The sequence below is a fragment of the Arvicola amphibius genome, chromosome 10, assembly GCF_903992535.2.
Source record: "Arvicola amphibius chromosome 10, mArvAmp1.2, whole genome shotgun sequence".
In the NCBI taxonomy this organism is placed as follows: domain Eukaryota; kingdom Metazoa; phylum Chordata; class Mammalia; order Rodentia; family Cricetidae; genus Arvicola; species Arvicola amphibius.
Window position 1 is genome coordinate 32,145,458 of NC_052056.1, and position 19,813 is coordinate 32,165,270.

The window sequence follows — 19,813 nt, forward strand, 5'->3', positions numbered from 1 at the left end:
CTCTGATCATGCTGAATTATTTTAGTTTCTTTTTTTGCCAAATTCTCCTCTAAACTGTCTTGCAACTACATCTATAAAAACAGACAAAACAGAACTAATAGGACAATATGGCCATCAATTAATTGTTTGCATATGGGCATGAACTTTTTTAAATATTCAACTACTCCATTTTCTGTCAACTTTAGAGCATGCTGCACCCTTAGCTCGAGTGCCTGGTACTCAGTTCATGAGACTAGGTGCCTTCAAAGCAGTAATATTTTTCTCACATGCTGGTACTCTGAATTTAGTACCAAGGTGCTAGTTAAGAAGTCCTTGAGATACATTTAATCCACGTTTGTCTCTGCAGATAATACATCTCCCTGGGTCTCCAGATCCTCTGTTCATATTTGTGGGGAAAATTTCTCTTTAAGTAATTCCCAGATCTTCAGAGAATTTTCATTCCTGAAGCTCCTGTAACTTGTACCTTCAGGGAGTGTATGCCAATTTTCTTTTAAAGAAAAAAGTCAAAGGAAATGGCTATAAGATGTATCTTAAATATCCCCCCAAGTTCATGGGTTGACTAGACTCCAAACCCAATACTACTGTGAAACAACATCAACAGAAGCCTTTGGGTAGGGACTAGAGGCAAGTCTTTAGATAACTAGGAACACAACTTGGAAAGCTTCCTGCATCTCTTGCTTCTTATTCCCTTTTTCACCCATGACCATGCAGTGAGTACTTTTGTTCTATCATACACTCCTACTGAAATATATGGCCTCACTACAGCCCAAATACTAGAGCTGCCCAAGCAGCTCTTTTGGACTAGACACTCCAAAACTGTGAAGCAAAAGAAACTTCCTTCTTTATCAATTGACTATCTCCAATATTTTGTGGCAATGTCAGAAATGTAGCTCATTTATCAATAAGGTCCTAAACTCTCTATGTAGGATTGCTTAGGATGTAAGGAAAGCACACAGTTGTGGTGCAAATGACAATCATCTTAGGGGAAGGGAAATCTTATTAAAGTGCAATTAGAATGATATCACTTGTAGAGTACACATCAGGAAGCAGGAGGGTTCAGAAAAGAGATTTTGGGTGTTATATGAGTGGAATAATAAAAAATATATTTATTTAGGAACTACCAAAAATGAAAAAGCTAATAAAAATGGAAGAAAAAAATGAGATTTATCAGGCCATCAATACAGGAAAGCACAAATGCAGTCTATGAACTAATTTTGCTGTCAGTCCCTAGTATGATACAGCCCTTCCTTAATCTTTGGACAATTCATTTTAGAATTTTATTAAGCTTCTAATATTGTGGGTTAATTATCAGGATTAAATTAGGTTTATTTGTATTATTAACTTAGAAAAATTTGGTCTCTCATGTTGAAATAACAGACTATGGTTATATTAGACAAAAAGATACCCCTCCCCTCTTGCATCATGTTTCCTTCTTGTTTTGCTGTTGCTTCTGCCAATGACATTATTTTCAGATTGCTAATTCAAATTAGAGGAAAAAAAAGAAAGATAGAAAACACCAGCCATCAAAGAGTTCTGTGCTTGAAATACTGTTCTACCATTTACTAACTGATGCTATGAGCCAATATAATGACCCTACCATACCCCTCAAAACTTCCTCTCACCTGAAGAGTTAGTTGAAAATACCACCAACCACAGAAGATTTTTCAATGATAAAAGTTTCAGTACTGGCAGAGTCCATTTCCTACAACAGCATTGGTCAGTAGGACTCTCAACTATTAATTTACAACACCAGGATTATTGTATAGCTTTCATTTTTCTCATAGTAGGTATCAGCTTCCAACTCTTAGTCCACCTTCGGAAATGTTTTCATTCAAAAGTTAATCAATTCTGCATTTTGATGGTTTCTGGTTTTCTGTAGCAGTCTCCATCTGTTGCACAGAGAAGTTTCTCAAATGTACCAAATTGTTATATAGTACTACTCAGCCAATGCAGAAATCATACATACAGATAGCATTATAGAAACTGAGAATGTTACATTTAGTAATATAAATATATTTGTACGTATAGATATGTAATAACAATTAGTGAGCAAAGAGGCCAAGAATGTGAAGGAGAGCAGGGAGTGGCTTACGGGAGAGTTTGGAGGGAGGAAAGAAAAAGGGAAAATATTTCAATGGAATTGTAATATTAAAAATAAAACCAACAAGTTTTAAAAAGTTGATTAAGTTATCTTCTCATTAGTAGTTGAATTATATGACATTGCTCTTGGTGCTGGGTTCCAGTGAGAGAATAATGAGATTATTCTGATTACTTCTCCATAAGATGAACGCAACAACTGTATATTCATCTTCATGTATTTTCCAGTCCTTCCCGACACTTTCAGTGTAACGTCTCCAATTCTGTACTTGTTTGCCATCTCTTGCATAATGAGAAAGTCCTCATATTCTAAACCACCACTTCTTAATTCTCCAACTTTCCACCAATTTTTAAATAGGAACTACAATGACTACATGGAAAAGTGAACCTTTGTCTGTCTTCTGATCACATCTCAAGAATGGACCTGCATACTCTTCTATTACGGTTTTTCCTCTTTCATGTGACACCTAGATGTCCCCTAGTATAAGGTTCTTCTTTTCTTTTTTGGTTTCCATGTTCCTTTATTAAAATGATTCCTAAGCATTCTTCCACATGCCCTCTTTTCAGTCCTTTGTTCAAATAGTATCTTTTGAGTAAATCTTTCTGGGCAATAAACAAACTTACTAACTAAAAAACAGACAACCCACAAAATTCCCCATCTCTCAATAAACACAAATGTACTTTTTTCCTTACAGTCTTATTGATAAGGCAGTGGTGGTGCATGCCTTTAATCCCAGCACTTGGGAGGCAAAGGCAGTCAGATCTTTGTGGGTTCGAGGCCAGCCTGAGCTACAAGAGCTAGTTCCAGGGCAGCCAGGGATGAGCACAGAGAAACCCTGTCTCATAAAACAAAGAAAAAAGAAGGAACGCATCACTACACAAGATAATGTATAACCTTAAGATTTTATTTTCTCCTCTATATGACTACAAGAAAAAATATGAGAGAAAGTTCTGGTTGTATTGATTGCTATATTTCTTGCTCCAGCCACTAAAATCTAGCCAGTATTTGACTAACAATGTGCAGAATTAATCATTTGAAACTAGCTTTGGCTCTCAGGAAACTGTCTAGTGACATCCAAATTCGGATGGTGTTCAGTGATTTTGTCTTTTCCATAGGACTTCCCTCCCCGGCATGCATTCTTTTTCTCTTCTTCCTTCCTCATCTTTTTTTTTTACTAAGCTTCCACTTTTTTTTTTGGGGGGGGGTTTCGAGACAGGGTTTCTCTGCAGCTTTTTTAGAGCCTGTCCTGGAACTAGCTCTTGTAGACCAGGCTGGCCTCGAACTCAGAGATCCGCCTGCCTCTGCCTCCCGAGTGCTGGGATTAAAGGCGTGTGCCACCACCGCCCGGCTAAAAGTTTGTGTTTTGCATGTTTCTTACATCTTCCCCCACATAGCAGCCAGTTCATGACCACCCTATACCATGACTCACAACTATTCCTCTGTCCCAAATCTTTACTGAATTCCATTGTGAAAAATATTTCAAATTCTTGTATATGGACTCAAATGATTTCCTCATCTGCAGGGAGATCCGTTTCTCCTCTAGGACTTCTATATTGTTACCTGTGCTCTCATCCTCACCCACACCGACCTTTCGCGGTGCTTTTGCTTACCAGGCATGCTCCTATTTCTTAGTCCAGAGACTCTTTGTTCTTTCAACCTAGGGTGTTTTTTTCAGAAGTGTGTCTTTAGCCTAGGATCTCACTTTATTCAAGTATCTTCAAAAATGAATACATATACTGCTTACTGTATGCAAACTTCTTTTAAACTCTTTTCTGTTTCCTTCTATATTTGTATTCTTGTTTTGTTTTTTCATATTGCTATACATCTTTTAAAACATGTATGTAAAGTTTGTGTAGGTTGTGCTTGTTTGTGTGTGTAGTTGTTGTTTATTAATCACTTCCCTCAGATTGAATATTGATTCCCCGAGAATAGTACTGATTTGTAATTATTGGAAGTTGCCAGGCAATAGCAGACATTCTGACCCACAGCAGCTTTCTGTTGAATAGTGACTAACACCTACATTTATTCTTATAAGTTAAAAAATCCAAAATCTATTTTTTCATCTTTGTCATAATGGTAGTATCAGAAAATTTGAGAGAATCGAGGGACCTAATAAGTAGCTGCTTTCCTTAGTCAACATATGATCACTGTATATGATCATATACAGCATAGAAGCACATACTTCAAGATTGGTAAAATGAGGGTACTTAATAAGGATGTGTTCAGTCCATGTATGATCATGATGTAAATACTATTAGATTAGTAGAATACAAATGCATAATAAGTGTTTGCTTAGCTAGCAGATGATTACTGTGTAAGTACTTACTCTCACTCTCTTATTTTAACATAAAGAATTCCTATAAAATCTGTACTATTATCATCTCCATTTTAGGCACGAGATAACTAGCGTTAACACACTAGCCAGTATAAAATTAAAAGACAATTAACATTTACTTTCAGTTTTACCAAAGTATAGAATCTACCCATCAGCATGCTATATTGAGCGCTCCTTTTTCTTTTCTTTTCTTTTCTTTTCTTTTCTTTTCTTTTTTTTAAAGAAAGCTGTGACAGTGAAATAAATGTCTAACAACAGTGTGGTGCTGTGGAGCTTGGTACAGTGTGGACCAGTGCGGCAGTGGCTTTACTAGGCATAGAAGTAGTGCAAACTGTTTGGAAAGACATGGTGACAGGCTCATTTATAATAAAATGCTAAGTAACAAAAGAGTCCCTTAACTTTTACTTTGAATTACGCTCACTGAATTTTAAGGGAGTAAGACAGCTCATGCTTGTCATGAGTTGTAGTGCCCTTAAGTAAAATTAAAGAAACCCTAGATAAGCTTTAAAAATGAACTGCTGAAAGCTTAAATTAAAAATGCATTCTTCTTAGGAGAATATCAATCAGTGTATTGTTTTTATTTTAAGAAATGTCATGTGGACTAACTCAGCTTTAGCAGTATAAAAAATGTAGCATGCTTACTGCTGGCCCGGCACAACACAGTTAAAATCATTTTAAATGCACAGATTTGCAGAGTGCCAGGCTATGTCCAATAGTTTTACTATAGTATTTTTCATACTGCTGATGCATAAATAAAACCATTGCTTATTAAATATCTTCATCATTAAAACTCAATTTCAAACCCGGCCTGTTTATCTTCAGAACTTAAGCCTGTAAGTCTGGAATCCACATGGTATTCAAGGTCAGAGGACTGAGAGCATTTCCCTGTGGCCTGGCTGCTACAGTCCTAAGGAGTATCACTCACTGAAGTGTCTGCACGTTTAGCTTCCCATTGAAAAGGTACATCGATTGCAGAGACCAGAGGTGTGTTCTGAAGAGTAACACATACTTGGTTAAATTGTAAACTTCCTATCAGAAGGTCCATAAAACTTAGCGCAGGATCCATGTCACACAAGTTAATTTCATTTCCGTCGCTCTGAGTGCTGTACAGGTATATTGCAAATTGTTGAGAATTGCGACGGCTGTGACCTATTATCAGAGCAGGAAATTACATGGGTCTCACAGCTGAGGTGCAGTGTGCTGCTGTCACTGCTCTGCATTAATTTCTAAGTCTTTGGCCATGTGTAATAATTCTGTAAATGCCTATCTTAGCAGTTTTCAGTCTAGACACGTTAAGCCCATGTGCATGGAATTTTCTCCCATCATTTTCAAGCAGTTACACTCAATTCTAAAATTACCTTTTTTTATTGGACAATTTCACCTTGAACATTCTTCTAAGGGCTGGAAACATGATAGGCTCATTGTCCTCCTGCCTAATATTTAGGGGAAATTTATTCTAGAAAAGTAGAACCATTTAGCAATACCTGAAAATAAAGGTTGAGAAAGTATCCAATGAATGCCTACATTATGTTGTTCTTTCTTTCTTTTTTTTTCAGTTTTTATAGACTAGGTGATGATTCATCACCCAATATAATCGACCTCCTCTTATCTGGTATAGTTTTGAAAAACAGAAAACTTTTTACTTCTCATTTTATATTGAAGATAGAAATATTTCCTTGTGTACATCAAGCCTTAACACTGAAAACTTTTTTATTCTTCCTTTCATATTGACATTTATTAAAAAATTAAATTCAAATACCAGATGTAGTTGAAAGTATTTAATGTTATTCCATTTAGGTATGATACCTGTAGGCAGATCTTTTACTTTACTGTACATTTAATTTTTATGTATGTAGGTATTTTGCCTGCATGTATGATTTGCCTTCATGAGTGCCTATGCATCATGTGCATTCAGTGTCTACAGTGGACGAAAAGGCATTGAATCCTCTGAAACTGTGGTGTGAGGTGGTTGAGATGCAGCATGTGGATCCTGGGAACTCAACTGATGTCCTCTACAAGAACAAGTGCTCTTAACCTCTGAGCTATCTCTCTAGCCTTTTTCTTACATTTCTTGAATATAAATTGCTCTGATTAGGAATTCCCTTATGATACCCTGGCTTTCAAGTTTTTTCCATAGTTTAAAATGTGTTCTGTTTTTCTCTAACGTTATATACTGCACTTCCAAATTCAACTTGTAAAATTCATGTCAACAATCCTGAAACTCTGTATCATAATTTTGTTGACACACAGTTTCTAGAAAATGTCCTTTTCACTTCGTTCCTTCTAAAATAAACTTGTCGTAGGCCTGATACTCAGTCAGTTAAGGACAGTATCTGACAGAACTTAAGTACTGGTGTTTTTAATCCAATGCCTTATGTAACCAAATGCACATTTCTGTGCTTTGTTAATTGCAATATGTTTGGCACTTGGCACATCATATGCCATTTAATTATAGTTAATCTCTATGGAGTAGTTAACTTAGCTTTTGGCACAGATGCTTTAGAATGTGAATTGATCCAAATTAGAAACCATCTAGAAATCAGCTCTGTGGGGGTAAAGATAGAAAAATCAATGTGGTGGCAGCACATCTCCAGATTGGCAAGAAACCTCCCTCTCAAGGGAGGAAGCCCAAAGATGAGAGAGTACAACATCCAGTATCCCCCTATGGCATCTACATGTGGGAATGTGCTCATTTACAATCCAAAGAAACCCCACAGGCACACACATATTAAAATTTAAATTTCTGTGTAGACTTTATATTTAATAGGTACACGTACACATGGATGAAACTGGTTCCTTGGTGACGGATATCCTGTCTCCTTCAAATCAGTGTAGTGCTTGTCACATCATGGTTAATCAATATGGGTTAACATTTTCTGAAAGGACACATAGTGTCTCATGAGAAAGCATTTGCACTTATTTGTATGCCAGCACTTTGTTTTGTCCTGATCCGCATCTCTTGTTATGAAGAGCCTTCCTGAAACTTGCTTTAATAAGAGGTCATAAACTCAGCATCATAGAATGCATTGGCACAGCCCTTCGTGCTATTTTGGGAAGCAGTGAGTGAGCACTGACTCAGCAGAGGTGATGCTGAAACTGCCATCTAGACATTTGCAGTATTCCCTCTAATCGCTCCTCTTGCTTTACTCTGAAGTACCAATGTCTATTCCAGATCTTGATATGTGCCTCTCTTTAGAGGTTTCTCCAAGATGCCAGTGAAGTATACAGACCAATTCAGATTTCTAGTGACCCCAGGTGCCCTGTACTAATTGCTGGTGACTGAATCTGATCACTGTGTAACCAGTTTTTCTCTGTCCCTCCTGAACCTCCAAAATAAGCACACAGAGACTTCTTAGTAATTATGAGAGCTTGAACTTAGCTCAGACTTGCTCTTAACTAGTTGTTATAACGTAAATCATCTCATATCTTTTAATCTATATTCTTTACACGGCTTGGTACCTTTAATCTGAAGTGTCTATCCTGCTTCCTCTCTATCTGGCTCAAGACCTCAACTTTCTTCCCCTCAGAGCTCTCTCTATCCAGAAGTCCCACCTGTCCCTCCAACCTAGGTATTGGCCACTCAAATTATTATATTAATCAGAATGATATATACTTACTGTGTACAAAAGATTATTCCACAACATCATTTTCCTCCAGCACTGGAATCCTGCTTTGTGTCTTGGGGAATTTGGAGTACATGCTTAGCCAAATGCTAAATATCACATGTTACTTTCACTGTGACCCAGAAGTTATGGAAGCTCATGTTGGAAAACACTCTGATGTGTCACTGGGAAGTTGAATTTCTGAAGGCCAAATGACAAATATAATTCATTGCTTCTCAAATATTTGGTACACTCTGCTAGGTCTTGGCCTATCAGAACAAAATAAGAACAGGTGGGGAAGGACCCACCAAGCAATATTGTTTTAGAAGCTGTCTGTCTCACAATGGGCCAGAATCAATAAGTGAAACAAGCAAATTAGATATACGATAGTAGAGATGAGACTGGGGGTGTGGTACCAGTTCTGAGCTCACTACATGTTCCGCTTAGTCCTATCTGGGAAGAGAGATCTGGAATTGCCTACAGAGCTTTGGTGGAATGGAACCTTCTATAGTTCTTATGTCAGTCTCAGGATTTTATGAAACTAAATAACAGGGAAGGAAAACAGAGCACCTGTGAGTCCACCTTAGACATGCTGTATAACAGAGACAGAACTGAAGACAGGTGCTCATAGGGAACCATTCTGGGGACCTGGTGTCTTTAACAACATCCTGTTATAAGTTCAGATATCACCACGACCTGGCCAATCTCCCGAGACTCCTAAACAGACTGTCTGTAACTCCTTTCTGATGATGTGTTCACTCTGAAAACTTTTGCAGACTTTCCTCATCAGTAATGCCTAACCTTTCTACCTTCTAATAGGCTTTTCTTCTCTTTCCAAAATGTCTCATCTGAAGGAGGCTGCTGTATTCCCTATATTCAGTAAGACTGTTATGATATCACTATCAAATGTCTAGAGGTTAAAGTGGATTGGGGATGTATACCCAGAACTTTTAACCAAGATTCCCAGTTGTACCTTCGCAGTCATAATCTTTATGATTTTCCTTTCCTTGACTCTTTGTCTTCAGTGCTGACTTCCCATTTTCTTTCACATTGATCCATTGATCACATAATCAAAAAAGTCCATTTTTATAATTCTATTCATTTGTCTTAATTCTTAAACCACTTGCACTTTGATACTAAGCTATTAGAAATATATCCCTGCATGTATGCTCATTCATGTGTACATACTTTTGAAGTGGAAATAACAGTGAGGTTTCCTGGCATATCTCTGTGATGAGCTTAACAGTGACATCCTTAATGTAGGTAGTGTGTCTCTTCAGACGTCAAATGCGGCTTCACAGAGAGTGCTCAAACATATATGGGACAAACATTGAGGTTTGTCCTGGGTATAGTACAAAGGGAAGAACTATATGACTGAGAGGCATGAGTCGAGAAAGAAAGAACACAAAACCACTTGATAGCCTGATTAATCATTAGTATATTAAGAAAATGTAGATTTATGGCTTCTTCTGAACCGATGGAATCTACAAGTAATTCTAGGCAGAATAATGCTACTAGTGCCATTTTTATTTTTGTCATCTTCAAATTCTTGAAAAACCAGTTTTATGTCCTTAAAGGTAAATTATGAAGTTATTTTATCATCTTATTTATGTCCTCCAACATAGTTGCTTATATATGTACTAAATAATTGAATATCTCCCAATTTAGATAACATGTATTTCTGCTTTTATTACCCTTACTCCCTGTTCTCAACTCATTAAAATGTTCTCCACGAGATGAATTAGTTTGAACCATAAAACAAATCTTTAATTAATATAATTGAGGAATAGAGGAAAGACTGTTTTTAGGTTAAATGACAATTAATTATTAAAAGTGTTTGTTTTCCTAAAAAGTGCATGTTTGGCTCCAATGGAATAGGAACTTTGTTTTCTAGAAAATATTAATGAAATCCCCTAGAAAGAAGTTGCAGAATGATTCCTTCAAGGATAAGCAATCTGATGTTTGTGTTTGCTGGGGTTTTAGTAATCTGGACCATGAAAAATAAGGAATTCAATCTGAGCTTATTGACCAAAAAAATACAGATTTTACATATGGATCTGGAAAGCTGGCTAAATATCAGAAATGATGATTTAGAGGATTTAAGTAAACATTAAAACCTTTCCTTACACTTTTCTGCAGAAGGCAAGAAGACAAATATGCTTATTATTCCCAAAGTCTATGTATCATTTCTATGTACTACCTTATCCTTTCTCCATGTTTTCCTTAAAACAGTTGTTATATGATATACTATTTGTAGGAATTTATGAATGTGTAGATTAGTTAAAAGAGGAAAAAGATTTGACAAGCCTGTTCATCTTTCCATTAACAAACATGCACTTGTAAGAAGAATTTAGCTAATGGTTTTAGCATTGTGATGTTAAAAAAATGTTACATTAGAGATGATATTTCTGTTGTTGTTTGTCCTCAGCAATTGCCAGAGTTAGAGAATCTGGTGCTGTAAACGTTTGGAGATGGCAGTCCACCATCACTTTCAGGCAATTAGGCCTTCATTACAAATTAATGAAGTGGTAATTGCTCCCTGCGACTTTCTCGGTGAAAAGCATGCTGGTGTTGTTTGCATTATCTTCATGCAATTCATAACTCCGTATTCAAGGACTTGTGATAGCTTGCCAAATTAAACTACAATGAGAATTCCTTAATTAAAATCATATTTTACATCAAATTATGAAAATCTCTATAGAATGTGCTGCTTAATGGTTAGCTGAATACGGCTTATAGCAAAGAAATTTGCAAAGGATTTATGGATCAACGTAAATACTCATCTATTCTTATGAGTAACGTTTGATTTAAAAATAGGAAGCCAATTGATTTTTTTTCTAATTTCTAATCCCAATGTCATGATCTAACTGTAAAGACCCAGAATACATGCAGACTGGCCTCACAGTTCAATCTTCAGCACTACCACAAAACATTAATATTTAACAATGGAAATTTTTGAACACCAATCATAGCCCCTTAATCTTCTAAAACATTTTGTCTTGATTTGGACTTTACTATAGATACCTTACCATAAACCCCTTAGAACGGAGACCCCTCTTACATAAATTTCTTCAAAAAAGATACCTAAATAATCCACACATGCAATGAATAAATGTATTATATTCCTCCAGTACGACTTAAAAATTTTAAGAAATACTGTATTTCCTTTCCCCCCTTTCATTGAAAATAGATTTTTCACACATAATATATCCTGATTTGAGTATCCCCTCCCTCTATTCCACCCAGTTCCTTCTCACCTCCCCTCCCATCCTGATCCATCTCCTTTCTCTCTCTCATTAGAAAGCAAACAGGCTTTTAATGATCAATCACAAAATATAATAAGATAAAACAAGAAAAATAACACATTGATCTCGGACAAAGCAAACAGAAGAAAAAGAGCCCAAGAGACGGCAGAAGAAAGAGACACTCACTTCCTCACACACTCAGGAAATCATAAAACACTAAACTAGAAATCAGAACATGAATGCAAAGAGCCTGTAGGGTAAAAAGAAAGAAGTGTGTGTGTGTGCGTGTGTGTGTGTGTGTGTGTGTGTGTAGAAAATAAAAATTAAAAATAAGAATTTAAAATAAGAAATAAGACGTTTCTAGAATGATAAGCTTTGACATGAATTATGAGACAAAGGGTCTCTAAAGATGCAACTTAATTCATTTTTTTTTATATTTAAAAATTTCCATCTCCTTCCCTCCTCCTCCCCCCTCCCTCCCCTCCTCCTCCCCCTTCCCTCCCCTCCCCTCCCCTCCACCCATACCTCCCCTCCCTCCTTCTCAAGGCCAAGGAGCCATCAGGGTTCCCCACTCTATGCTAAGACCAATGTCCTCCCAACTCCCCCCAGGTCCAGGAAGGTGATCGATCAAGCTGAGAAGGCTCCCACAGAGCCCGTCCATGCAGAAGAATCAGAGCCCAGAGCCATTGTCCTTTGCTTCTCAGTCAGCCCCATTGGCCATCTATGAGTGGCCCATGAGACCTACTCTTGAAAGGAGTTTTTTTTTCCCAGTGAGATTCCCTTGGAGAAAACTAAATTTTCATTTGAAAGTGCATATCAATTGGAGATAGCTTCTGAGTTAGGGATGCGGGCATGTGTCCACTTCCCCTTTCAACTCTAAGAACTTATACGGTGCACATCCGTGCAGGCTCTGTACATGCTGCCCCAGTGTCTGTGAGTTCCTCTGAACATCAGCTAATTCGGAGGGTTTTCTCCTCTTGGTATCCTCTATTATCTCTGGCTCTTCCATTATTTTAAGCTGTTTTTGTCTCCTCATCCCTGTGATTCCATGAGACCTGAGGGGAGACACTTGATAGACATATCCCATTTAGGCTGGAGTTTTCCAAGGTCTCTCACACTCTGTATAATGTCTGACTGTGGGGCTCTGTATTTGTTCCCACTTCTCTGATCGTGGCTGAGCAAGGCACTGATATTTGAGTATAGAATCATCATTTTGTCTTGCTTGTTTCTTTGTTTGTTTTTTGCTTTTTGTTTTGCTTTGCTTTTTATTTTTGATTTTTGTTGTTTTTAGAAGGGTAGTATTTGGTTTTACACTAGGTCCCTGGGTAGTCTTAAGTTCTTGGTTACCCAAGCAATGTCTGATATGTGTTCCCTCTTGTAGAGTGGGTCTTCAATCAAATCACTATTAGTTACTCACATACACATTGTCCTATCATCCCCCTAGTTTATCTTACAGGATGCCATTGGTAGATCAAAGGGTTTGTGGCTGGATTGATGTCTTTGTTTCTTCTTTGGTAGCATGCAGAGTACCTTCCTGCACCAAAGACACCGGGATATAGAGGTAAAGTCTCTATGTAGGCATCGGCATAGCTTCTCCCTTTCCACTGTTTTCTGTAGATGTTGTCTTTAGCAATGGATCTTTGCATTCTGTATGTTGAGAATTCCCTACAGTGGTGGTAACAGCCTGGTTTGTTTATGTGTTTCCATGGGACTCCTTTTGCTAACAAAATTTGCTAAATAAATCCCAGCAATGGAAGTTACTTTGCTGATAAGAAATGGCCAACTTGGACTCTATTTCACGAATTTGATGATTTCTTTTACATCTCCTTCTTACATGTGTGTACCTTAGGAATCTTCTACTGTATTAGGTTTCCATATTATCCCTCAAGTGGCCATTAACTTTAGTTGTCTCTCTTCCATATTCACTTCCTCATCTTCTGGTCCCTTCCGCTTTCCAATATATCTTTCCATTCTAGCTGTCCCCATATTCATCCATAACTATACATTATATTTTCCTTTCCTAGGGAGATCAATTTGTCCTTTCTTAGACCTTTACTGTATACTCAACCTCTGTGGTTCTGCAGACTGTAGCTTGGATATCATTGACTTAACAGCTAATATCCATGCATAAGGGAATATATATCATATTTGTCTTTCTGGGTCTCGGTTACGTCACTCAGTGTGATCTTTTGTAGTTTCATCCGTTTACCTGCAATTTTCTTGATTTTATTGTTGTTTTTTCAGTGGCTGAGGAATACTCCATTATGCAATATATCACATACTCTTTTTCCATTTTTCTGTTTGGGGACATCTTGATTGTTTCCAGTTTTAGGCTATTATGAACAGAGCTGTAGTGAGCATAACTGAGTAATTGTCTTCGTGGTAGGGTCAAGCATCTTTTGGGTGTGTGCCCAAGAGTAGTAAGCTGAATCTTTTTTATTATTATCATTATCATTATTATTATTATTTTTATTAAAAATTTCTGCCTCCTCTCCCCTCCACTCCCCCTCCCTCTCCTATCCAGAGAGCAGTAAGGGTTTCCTGCCCTGTGGGAAGTCCAAGTTCGTCCTGGCTCCATCCAGGTCCAGGAAGGTGAGCATCCAAACAGGCCAGGCCCCCCCAAAGCCAGTATGCATAGTACGATCCAAATCCAGTGTCATTGTTCTTGGCTTCTCAGCAGCCCTCATTGTCTGCCATGTTCAGGGAGTCCGGTTTTATCCCATGCTTTTTCAGTCCCAATCCAGCTATGTTTGGTAAGCTCCAAATAGATCAGACCCACCATCTCAGTGGGTGGGGGGACCCCTCGCAGTCCAGACTTCCTTGCTCATGTTTTCCCTCCTTCTGCTCCTCATTTGGACCTTGGGAGCTCAGTGCGGTGCACCAATGTGTGGCTCTGTCTCTCTCTCCATCCATCGCCAGATGAAGGTTCCCTCACGGTCCTGACTTTCTTTCTCATGTTCTCCCTCCTTCTGCTCCTCATCAGGACCTTGGGAGCTCAGTACAGTGCTCCAATGTGGGGTTCTGTCTCTATCTCCATCCATCGCCAGATGAAGGTTCTATGGTGATATGCAAGATAATCATCAGTATGGCTATAGGATCTGGCCTTTTCTGACTCCCTCTCCTCAGCTGCCCACGGAACTAGCTGGGGGCATCTCCCTGGATACCTGGGAACCCCTCTAGAGTCAAGTCTCTTAATAATCCTAAGATGGCTCCCTTAATTAGGATATATGCTTCCCTGCTCCCATATCCACCCTTCCTATATCCCAAGTTTTCCATTCCCCCAAGCTCTCCCTATCCTCCCCCTCACACTTTTCTCTCCCCATCTCCCCTTGCCCCCAACCCACCCCTTCCTCAAGTTCCAATTTTTGCCCGGCAAACTTGTCTACTTCCAATCTTAAGGTCAATACATTCCAATCTTTCTGAGGAACTACCACACTGATTCCCATCCTGGGTGAGGATGCTTACATACCCACCAGCAACAGATGAGTGTTTCTCTTATTCCAAATCCTTGTCAAGATGAGCTTTCACCTGTTTTATTGACCTTGGCCTTTCTGAGAAGTGTAAAATGAAATCTTAAAGTAATTTTGTTTGGGATGTCCCAGATGACTAAATATGTTAAAAAGTTCTTTAAGTAGTTTCAGCTATTTGAGTTTCCCTTTGAGAATCCTGCTTATATCTGCATCACATTTTATTTTTAGTTGTTTACACATTTGGATATAGCCGTGTACTGTATATATAGTAGGTGAAAACTTTTTTCTATTCTGTAGAATAGAAACTTTGTCCAAACAACAGTGTCCTTTGCCATACAGAGGCTTTTCATATTCATGAACTCCTATTTGCTAATTTTTGATCTTAGTGCCTGAGCTAATAGTGTTCTGTTCATAAAGTCTTCTCCTGTGCCAATGAGTTCAGCGTTATTCCCCACATTCTCTTCTTCCATGTCTAAAGTATCTGGTTTTGTGTTGAGGTCTTTTATCCATTGGAAGCTGTGTTTTGTGCAGGTTGATAAGTATGGACCTATTAGAATTCTTCTATATGTAGCCATTCAGTTTGACCAGCACCATTTGTTGAAGAAGCTGTCTTTTTTTCTGGTATGTGTTTCTGGATTCTTTAGCAAAAATCAGGCCCATTGGTGTGTGGATTTATCCTTGAGTCTTCAATTTAACTCCACTGATCAACTTGTCTGTTATTGTGCCAATGCCATGCCTTCACTTCTTGGCTAGAGTTACCCAAAGATAGTTTAAAGGTTACTACAAAGATAGTTAAAAGATAGTTATTAGAGGTTACTGTGAAAAATGTTGTTTCCCTGATTTCTTTCTGAGTCAGATTGTCATTTGTATATAGGAAGGCTACTGATCTTTGAGAATTTTGTAAACAACGACTATGTTGTAACTATATCAGTTGTAGGATTTTCTGCTGGAATTTTTAGAGCCACCTATTAATATTATCTGAAAATAAGATACTTTGTGACTTCTTCTTTTTATCCCCTTTATCTCCTTCAGTTTTCTTCTTGTAGTGAAATTTAAGAGTACAATTATAATGTCCAATGCAATGATTGATCTTCAAAATTTAAAAATTCTCTAACATTTTTTTTCATCCTGCAAACCAAGTAGGGAACTTTGCATATTATTGACAATATTCTACCACTGCACCATATGCTTCACTCTAGTAATAATTTCTTATGGGTTAATGTCATATATTACATTTAATTCATTCCCCAATAGTCATATAGTATTATAAATATGAATAATTCAAAATTTAGTAATTTCATTTTAGAAAAAATTCTAAATTTATCCACGAACGCTTGATGAATTAACTTGTAAATAAATGTAATGTTTAAAGTATAATTTTTTAGGAACAATAGGGTTATTAATGTCAAGGAGGAAGAAAAATATATTCCAATGTAATTGCACCATAAACAAGGGAATAAAGACCAGGAAATTTAACATGGCTCTTGAAAACAGTAAAATTTCTCTCATTGGAAAGAAGTTTCTATTCTCTATTTGAACTCTATAAAAATTAGCATGTAGATTGGGATCATTTTGGAAGAAACTAAAATTTCAAACTGAAGAGTTTAAATGTTTTTTTGCATAGGCACTGGAGAACCCTGGAAGACTTTGAACTAAAAAGCATCTTAGTAAAGGACTAGTGTTCCTAAGAGATCTGGGCAAAATTGTACATGAAAAAAAGAAAATGCATACGCAGCAATAGAATCTGGAGAGCCTGGCATGATAGAGTAACATGAGTAATGCCAGCAATATGGCCTTGAATTAAGCTTCCCAAGATATATTCTGATGATCACAAAATATCCTTCTTTACTGTTTTAAACTCTTAGAACTTTAAAGAAAATCTTCTTTTATAGTGACAGGGGTTAATAATATAAATTTAACTAATATAATAACAACACATTAACTTTTTTGGCCATATAAAAGTCCAATATGGGAGCTAAGGCAGTACAAACCATAATGTTCACTACATGCCTGTTTTTGTTTCACATATAATAACTGTTTTGGAGAAGCTGACATTTCCCCAACATGGCTCCACCAAAAAAAAAAAAAAATTGAGACTCTTTAAAAATGGTGTGAGTGAAGCTCCATGGTGATGCTATCATGTAAAGTCGCTGAATTTTACTGCAAACAAAATTTACTCCAATAATGTTTAAGTTGTGAGAAAAACAATTTTGGGTACTGTTAGTTGTCATTTTCTTTTAAAACAGTCAGACAAAATGCAGAATTGCAGCAAGTCTTTAACGTGAATCACTCTTCACCATTCTTTCCAGGATTTCATGCTCCAGTGTTTGGCTGTGCATAATGGCTTGCCCAGTGGCCTTTTCTTGAATATCTAAAAACTTTCAGTGCAAGGCAGATGTATTCATTCAATTATGAAACTGCTTTGTGGCATTGAATTCACCAATAACCATATACTAGAAGGTTAGGAGTTTGTTCACAGATCTCTATAATGTGCTGCATCGAAGCCTTTGCTTGTTTATGGTGGTTTTTTTTTTTTTTTTTTTTTTTTTTTTTTTTTTTTTTTTTTTTTTTTTTGTTAGTTAGTTAATTCGCCTTGGCACTTTTGTTCTGTGTGTGTCATCATCACACTTACCTCGGTAATTTTGCCTGTCTCTCTTTGCTTTGATTCTTCAGTGGGAAGAGATCAGTGGTGTTGATGAGCATTACACACCCATCAGGACTTACCAGGTATGCAATGTCATGGATCACAGCCAAAATAATTGGCTGAGGACAAACTGGGTCCCAAGAAACTCAGCTCAGAAAATCTATGTGGAGCTCAAGTTCACACTACGGGACTGCAACAGCATCCCATTGGTTTTGGGGACTTGCAAGGAGACCTTTAACCTGTACTACATGGAGTCTGACGATGACCAGAGTGTGAAATTCCGGGAGCATCAGTTTACAAAGATTGACACCATTGCGGCCGATGAAAGTTTCACCCAGATGGATCTTGGGGACCGCATTCTGAAACTCAACACTGAGATTAGAGAAGTGGGGCCGGTCAACAAAAAGGGGTTTTATTTGGCTTTTCAAGACGTTGGTGCTTGTGTTGCCTTGGTGTCTGTGAGAGTGTACTTCAAAAAGTGTCCGTTTACGGTGAAGAATCTGGCTATGTTTCCAGACACAGTACCCATGGACTCCCAGTCTTTGGTGGAGGTTAGGGGCTCTTGTGTCAATAATTCCAAGGAGGAGGATCCTCCCAGGATGTACTGCAGCACAGAGGGGGAATGGCTTGTCCCCATCGGAAGGTGCACCTGCAACGCTGGGTATGAAGAACAAGGTTTCATATGCCAAGGTAAGAGCCTTCTTTCTTCTTTATAGTTGAATTTGTCTCCTGTGAGTTTATTATAAAGTAATGAAAATAAATTAACCGAATCTGATCTCACTTGGCAGTACAACACAGCTCAGAATTATGAGTCGATTTATATGCTAAATTTATTCCATTTGATGTGTTGATTCGTGATCTGTTCTGAAATATTAATGGGTGTAACTCTGGGGTGCTGGACTGCACCCTGGAGAGGTGTCATCTGTGCTACTTTTTTTCATTGTATTTTACTTTATTGAGTTAGTTGGGAGGATGCCCACATACAGTGGTGTATTTTGTAAAGTTATTAGGGCGGGTGGAAGAAGTGGTTTCTCCTTTTAACTTTTGGATCCTGGGCATCAAACTCAGGTTATCACACCTGATAGTAGGAACCTTTGCAGGCTGAGCCATTTTCCAGGCTTGAGGTTTGCTTACTAGCTTATGTTTGATGGTTGTGTGATAGTAGCAATTAAAGTGGAATACATCTGCCTTTTTTTGACACCGAGGAAACATCTTTGGTATACTCAGCTAATCTAATTATAACACTTAGACAGAGGGATAATTATATGTGGTCAACCTATCTCAGTATTATTGTCTTAATATTTATAAAGTATGGCCTGTTATTGATAGTTAATGGTATTGGCTACCAAGTGGATGTTTAAATGCTCTAAGAAAATAATTTTATTTAAAAATCCAAACCAGTGTATTTGTACTGGCTTATTATGGTGTACCTGTATTTTATGTGTGTGTGTGTGTGCAGGGAAATTAGGTGAATCTGGGAGAAGCTGGGGAAGAAAAAATTAATTACTCAAAATATTATAGGTATTTCCAAAGTTGTATGCCTTTTTAATACTTTTAATATTATTAGGGATTCTGAATTTTTATCAGTTTGGGTATTATTTTTAAGACTATATATTTAATGTAACAATTACTTAAATATATTTTTCGTATAAATTATATTTATCAGACATGCAAGACTATATTCCTGTTACTTTCAAATTTTTTTGTTTTAACTAGATAAGGTTTTTATATTTGATCATGCTGAAACTATCAATTATATTTGAAGAGTACAAATATATGTGTGAATATTAATGCACAGTTCTGTGGCTTTTCTTCATCTTCACACTTCCATTCACTGTTAGCCTTTGTCTTGAGAACAGTCTGTTATTCTGCTCATGGACATTCAGTAGGAACAGTTGAAAAGTCCATGTAAAGGAAATAAACCATTCTTTATGCAGTTTGTTCTTTAATTCAATATGAACAGACAACAGTATCTTTCTTTTGAATACAGGATGGTTTGTAAAAACACATTAAATAAAGGACAGGCAGGGTAGCACAGTGAGTTGAATGTTATCGGGGCGGGCATGCAGACCCAATTTAGATCTCTGGCATTCACATAAAAACAATATGTGGTGATGTATTTTGCCTGCATGTATATCTACATATCACATGGATGACTGGTTCCCATAGATCTTATGGTCCTGGAAGTACAATTGCCTAATTGTGAGCAGGCATGGAGGTACTGGGACCTGAACCCTCGATTCTGGAAGAGCAGCCATTGCTCCTCAATACTAGACTATCTCTCTAGCTACTTGTTTTTTTATGAAATCTACCTCTTGTCTTTAAACTTCAGTGCCATTAGTATTGAAATTGAGATAGGTAACCAGATAGGCTAGACCCAAAGGCTAAGGTTAGCCCAAACTGTTTTGTCATCATTTTG

At 37.4% G+C, this 19,813-nt stretch overlaps 1 protein-coding gene across 2 annotated transcripts in view; it reads left to right on the forward strand.

Moving 5' to 3' along the window:
* The window catches only part of Epha3 (EPH receptor A3), a 304,113-nt gene that overhangs the window by 69,313 nt on the left and 214,987 nt on the right, over positions 1 to 19,813 (forward strand). For both annotated transcript variants that reach the window (XM_038345226.1, XM_038345227.1), the window contains exon 3: positions 17,424 to 18,084. In XM_038345226.1, coding sequence (XP_038201154.1) covers positions 17,424 to 18,084 — 661 coding nt within the window. The remainder of the gene's footprint in view (positions 1 to 17,423; positions 18,085 to 19,813) is intronic.